Source organism: Rhinopithecus bieti, unplaced genomic scaffold (genome assembly GCF_001698545.2).
Source record: "Rhinopithecus bieti isolate Rb0 unplaced genomic scaffold, ASM169854v2 scaffold_9997, whole genome shotgun sequence".
In the NCBI taxonomy this organism is placed as follows: domain Eukaryota; kingdom Metazoa; phylum Chordata; class Mammalia; order Primates; family Cercopithecidae; genus Rhinopithecus; species Rhinopithecus bieti.
The window spans coordinates 2810970-2817492 of record NW_016806398.1 but is presented as its reverse complement, the minus strand read 5'-3'; the positions used below and the strand labels follow the sequence as shown (position 1 = coordinate 2817492).

General features: G+C 48.2%; 1 protein-coding gene across 4 annotated transcripts in view; it reads left to right on the top strand.

Moving 5' to 3' along the window:
• The window catches only part of SLC31A2 (solute carrier family 31 member 2), a 24722-nt gene that overhangs the window by 2687 nt on the left and 15512 nt on the right, over positions 1–6523 (top strand). For all 4 annotated transcript variants that reach the window (XM_017875991.1, XM_017875990.1, XM_017875994.1 and 1 more), the window contains exon 2: positions 4762–4828. In XM_017875991.1, the coding sequence (XP_017731480.1) occupies positions 4762–4828 (67 nt within the window). The remainder of the gene's footprint in view (positions 1–4761; positions 4829–6523) is intronic.

The window sequence follows — 6523 nt, the reverse complement described above, 5'->3', positions numbered from 1 at the left end:
GTAAAAGCTATTCTTATTTTAAACTCTTCAACATTTTTTAAACGCTTCAACATGATTTTTATCATGTTGTGATGTGACCGCCTAGATTTCCATTTTGAGGCTCTCATATAATTTACTTGACCAGACCCTGCTGGTTGACAGGAGACCATCATGGTTCCTATGATTTCTCAAAGTGTGACCCCCACAAACACCTGTCCCAGAAACACCCAGAGTACTTGTTGTACACTAAGGTTTGAGAACCAGTACAGGCTTTCCAGAAAGATCTCTGGCTCTGGGCACCTGATTGCTGAGTGACCGTGGGGAGATAAGTGGGCCTTTCTGTGCCTTCCTTGTTAATTTAAAGAGGTTAATAATAGTAGGCACCTGCAGAGATGTCACAGGGAGTGAGGCATAAAAAATGGAAGGTGAACACGGTGCAGGCACATGCAGGCCCTCAGCAGACACGGAGCTGTGTGGCTGTTCTCTTCAATCGGATGCTTTCACATTTCTTTCTCTGTCCTGCAGCTCCACCATCTCCAGTGAGCCCAGTCCCTGGGTAGGCGCAGGGAGGGGTTGGTGACACAAGTCAGACCCCTTTTGGCACTGAAAGGCATGTTAGCTGTGTGTAGGGAGTAGAACAGCCAGGTTAGTCCCAGGTCTCTACCAAACCCAAAGCTGCAGTGTCCAAATCTGAGAGGAGATGCATAGATGTGGTGCCCCGTCCAACCTGGAAACGGAGGCACACTCACTTTTTTTGTTTTGTTTTGTTTTTTTGTTTTTTTTTTTTTTTTTTTTTGAGACAGAGTCTTGTTCTATTACCCAGGCTGCAGTGCAGTGGCATGATCTTGGCTCACTGCAACTTCCACCTCCTGGGCTCAAGTGATCCTCCCACCTCAGCACCTCCCAAGTAGCTGGGACTACAGGCACATGCCACCATGCCCAACTAATTTTTGTATTTTTTGTAGAGACCGGGTTTTGCCATGTTGCCCAGGCTAGCACTTTTTTCTTTTACAAGGTTTCAGGAAAAGAGTAGATAGAGCTCAAGATGGGACCCTGTGAAAGTGAGGCCAAACCAAAGGAAAGGGTTCCTAGAGTCCTATCCTCATCTTACAGACGAGGAGACTGGGGTCCACAGGGGGCTTTCTGTGTGTCTGCAGCTCAAGGCCACGCAACTGGTTCCTGGCAGAGCTGGGAGGCAGATCCAGGCAGTGCAGCTTTAGAAACCGTGTCCCTAACCACTAGCCTTGCTGCCTCTGTTCAAACTGCAACCAAGTGAACTGAGCCTCAGAATCTCCTCAAGGGGGCTGGTTAATATCTATGTCTTCCCTGCCTCCTGTGGCTCTGCCCCTGGACTCTGATTAGGGGCTTGAGGAGGCCCAGGAATCTGCACTTTTAATAAGGCCCTGGAGTCTAAGCAGCTGCTGCTATCCCTCTACACTAAGCCACTTGCCAGTGTGTGTGGAGCTCATGACTGGCCTGTGGTTTCCCAGTGATTCACCCGGGACTGACTCTGCCTCTGCAGATACGGCTATAACAGCATCATCATCCACAGCTGTGATCCACTCCAGTGTCCTCCCTCCCACCCTATCCTCTTTGCCTTGTCATCCTGTTGTACCGCTGTTGTCCCTGGGCTCTGGTCTTACTCTCCCATCCCCAGACTGGTCCTTGTTTGTTTCCTTTATTTAAGGTGCACTCTTCACCTTTCTCAGGAAATCCAGGCCAGCTACTGGCTGAACATCCTTGGGGGGCTCAGCATGACTATCCTAATTGCACAGAGGCTTTTTCTCATACATTCCTTCCCCTCCCCAGTTTCTTCCCATATTTTGTTCCAAAGTGGCCACATCAGCTTCTTCTGCTGTTTGCATATCTTCCTGAAATGTTAAAACAACCGAAAGACAGCACAGCCCTCATCTCCATCTAGTATTGCACAAGAAAGTGGGATCTTCTCTGCGTTGTAGCATCTGTTTTCCTCTTGCCAAATGAGGGCCTGGTAAGAAGACCCAGGATCCAGTCCTGATGCTGCCGCCAACTCACAGTGTGACCCTGGGCATGTCACAACTGCCCCTTGGACTTCTGGTGCTGCCCTGAGAAGCTGCATTGAGAGCAGTTAGGAGCACAGAATCTGAAGCCAGCCCACCCAGGCAAAATTCTAGCTAGCAACCTGGCAAGCTACCTAACTTCTCTCTGCCTTAGTATTCTCATCTATGAAATGGAGCTAAGAATAATCATCCCCCCCTTGAAATTAAGTGAGTTAAGACATATAACTTTTTTTTATTATACTTTAAGTTCTAGGGTACATGTGTACAACTTGCAGGTTTGTTACATATGTATACATGTGCCATGTTGGTGTGCTGCACCTATTAACTCGTCATTTACATTAGGTATATCTCCTAATGCTATCCCTCCCCGCTCCCCCTTCCCCACAATAGGCCCCAGTGTGTGATGTTCCCCTTCCTGTGTCCAAGTGATCTCATTGTTCAACTCCCACCTATGAAGACATATAACATTTTTAGAAGAGTGCCTGGCACAGAATAATTAGTGTCATTTCCTTCCCAAGTATGAAAAAAGACCGTTGCTCTAGATTAGTACTTCCTAGAGGCTAGTCTATGAGATTCTCTCCCAGAGGACACTCAGCAAGAAAAAAGGGAGGAGAGAGTTACAGGCTTTCAGAGGTACAGGCTTCTGGCAGTGCAGAAAGCTGTTAAACCTTTTGTCCAATTCCAGTCTCTCCCAAACTCCCTTGACCATGGAATCCATTTTCCCCAGTATCCTGTGCTTCTCCCATGGAACACTTCTGAGAAACACCCCTCCAGCTTTGACATGTATGGGGAAAAAAAGGCACTGGGGTTACTGAGCCCTTACTGTGTGTCACTTTGTGTGGATGGCTTTGCAGTTTTCCCCCAGCTCCCCTCAGAGGGAACTGAGACCAGAGAGAGGCTCTGGCTAACAAATCTGTTTTGTTCCAAATCCTAGACTCAGTCTACTATTATTTACTATCTCCTCTGGTCCTAAATATTGAGAGGGGGAGGATTGGAGACGACTAGAACATGCAGGGCCTGTGGTTTAGGGCTGTCATCTGCAAGCAGAGGTTTGTGGCTCTGGTTTCCGGGAGGCTACGGGACACCCACATGGCACAGCTTCCTGACAAAATGGCAGCTAATCAAATCTGCCTATCCTTCCACCCCCCACTGATGTTTGCCTCTACTGGAACTCCTTTTCTGTAAGAACTGATGGCCTCCATAGCCTTCACAGGAACCCAGTCTCAGTGGGTTCATATCTTCCTCCCTTGAACACAAACTGAGAGTAATCACGCTTCTAAGGAAGTCAGGCAAATCCCTTTCTCTCTCTGTATTCATTTCCCTCATCTGGAAATGAGAGGCGATGGAGAGGGCCTGAAGTTGGGCCAAATCAGCATTTTTCAAACTGAGTTTCAGCAGAGCTTAGATTTCTCTCCCCTCTTCATCCTGAGCCCCATGTTTTATATCACAGAATTACAAGAAAGATTTAAATTGGCTAGTGTTCCCTGGCAAAAAAAGTTGAAAGCCATGGGACTAAAAACTCTGAGGATACTTCTATCTAGTGCTGACATTCAAGGATTCTAATATTTGGCCATTGTCTCAGAAGGCAAAGGCTTCCACGAGCTGATTACAACTCAGCCAGGATCTCCTTAGCTGGGTAACACTGACAGTGTTTGCTGAACTGCTTGTGCTGGCTGAGAAGGGCTTACCTGGGGACCAGAGGCGGCCTTCCCTTCCCTGAGAGGGTGAACTAACTGATAGATCTGTTGGGTCCTCATCTTTCCAAACAGTCATTAGGCCTGGTGTGGGCGTCTAAATTCACCATCCAGCTCCCACCGTACCCTCCTCTCTTGGAGACTGGGAGGAAGCACCGTGTCCTGGAATGCCCAGGGCTCTGGAATCTAGCTAGACTCAGGTTTGAATCCCAGCTCTGCCAACTTACTAGCTTTGGGACCACCAGCAAATTACTTCTCTAAGGCTAGTTTCCCTAGCTTTCCTTCCTGTAAAATGGGCCTAACTGTCCCTGTCACACAGAGGACTGTTATGACAATGAAATGAGATGATGTAGAAAAAGCCCTTGATGCCACCCTGAACACAGCGTGGATCAAGCACCCTTTGAAAAGGCATCTGACAGGCACTGCATGGTCACTGCTTTTATCTGCAGTCTTTCCTGTAAGGCTGTGAACTCACCAGGGTCAGATACATTAATCTGCCTCCAAAATGCCGGGCACACGAACTGGGCTGAGCAAATGTATAGTGAATGAGTGGGCAGATGTGGAGTACAGTGAAGACAGCTGCCTCTGGGCCCCTTGACGATAAACACTGTGGGATCTGTCTAGACTCCGCAGGACAAAGAGGACTCTAGGTTCCCATCACACGGGAGCCTGTCCCGGAGCGGCAGCAGAATGGCTAGGGCCCCAGGAGGTAAGAAGAGGCAGTTGCACTTGGAAGGCATGGAGGGGACATCCCCACATAGTCTGAGGACACTGTCACATCCCGAGCCAGTTGGCCCAGTGAGGATGGGCACTCCCATACTTCTATTCTCATATGGAGCAGGGCCAGCTCAATTATAGCTCTGCTGCTGACCCTCCTGGGCAAGTCTCAGCTCTTTATGGCCTCAGTTGGCCCTGATGACTTCTGCTGGCCCTTTCGGCACTTCCAGAGACTCCATTTTTCTGGAATCCCAGAGGAGGCGCTGGAGAGCATTAAGGACCATGACTTCCCCTGCCCCGCGCCCCATGATGCCGATTCCCTTCTCTTTCAGATGCATTTCATCTTCTCAGATACGGTGGTGCTTCTGTTTGATTTCTGGAGTGTCCACAGTCCTGCTGGTAAGAATTGGGGAGCTCAAACTTGTAGCTTGGAAAGCCTTGTAGCACTAGGCAAGGGAAAATCCGGGTTCTCTTGATTCTTGGTGGGCATTTAAGTGAGGCTGATTCCTCTGGCATAAACACTGAGCAGGAACTTCACATTTATAATTCCATTTGCAACCACTCCCTTTCAGATCGCAAAGGGCTCCATTATCTTACTGATCCTCACAAAGGCCGAGAGAGGCAGGGAGGCAGCTTTTCTGTTACAGGGGAAGAAACTAAAGCCCAGAGACAGGAAGAAAGACTCATGCAGGGTCACACAGTAACTATGCATCAGAGCCACAACTAGATCAAGGCTTCCGGGTGCCACTTGGCACGTTCCTTATCCAGCGTTCATTGTTCTGCACCAGTTCAGAAGTCCACAGCAGCTGCTGGAGATGAGACACCAGTTTGAAAGAGAAGAATATTCCTTTGATTTGAAAAGGCAGAGTTTGTCACTAATTCATGAAGAAGTTATTTTCAAGTTAAATAACTGCATCTTAAAAATAGACTGGAAACAGCCCAAATGCCCGTTATTGCGGGTGCAGATTAAATCAAGTATGGTCATCCCTACAATGGGCTACCATTTCTTGTTATCTATTGCTAAATAAACAGTGGCTTAAAACAAGTCATTTTATCATTCTCTCTCAAGGTGCTATGAGTTGACTGGACCCAGCTGAGTGGTCCTCACTGAAGGTCTCATGCAGTATAGTCAGACAGTGGCTGGAAGTAGGGTCATTTGGAAGAGTTCCTCACTCTCATGCCAAGTGACTGATACTGGTTGTTAGCTAGGACCTCAGCTGGAGTTGTTGGCTGAACACCTACATGTGGCATCTCCTATGGCTTGGGCTTCCTCGTGGCAGAGTGGCTAGATTTCAAGATCAAGTGTCGCAAGAGAACAAGGTAGAAGTATGTGGCATTTTCAAGACCTAGCCTTGGAAATCAGATAGCATTACTTCTGCCTTCTTTGTCTGAAGCAGTCACGAAGGTCTTCCTAGGCTAAAGGAGAGGGAACAAACATGGACCCCACCGCGTGATGGCAGGAATGTTGACATCATAAGAAGGGGATGTGGGGTTGGATATATTGGAGTGGCTGTCTTTGGAAAATATAATCTATCACAGATACGATGAAGCCACTGGGGAAAAGGTAAATCTATGTGAACGGAGGTAAAACTGGATGATAAAGTCAAATGCAAAGGAGTATGTGTAAATGGGATGCTGTCATTTGGACAAACAGAGGCTGATATATACATTGAGTAACAGAGGTTGCTCTGAGGAGGAGAATTGGGGTGAAGGGAGATTGGGGTGGGAAGAAAACTGATTTTTCTTTTTTTTTAAATGGAGTCTCTGTCACCCAGGCTGGCATGCAGTGGCGCAATCTTGGCTCACTGCAACCTCTACCTCCCAGGTTCAAGCAATTCTCTTGCCTCAGCCTCCTGAGTAGCTGGGACTACAGGCATGTGCCACCATGCCCAGCTAATCTTTTTGTAGTTTCAGTAGGGACGGGGTTTCACCATGTTGGCCAGGCTGGTCTCAAACTCCTGACCTCAAGTGATCCACCCGCCTTGACCTCCCAAAGTGCTGGGATTACAGATAAGAGCTACCACACCTGGGCCGGGCGCGGTGGCTCAAGCCTGTAATCCCAGCACTTTGGGAGGCCGAGACGGGCGGATCACG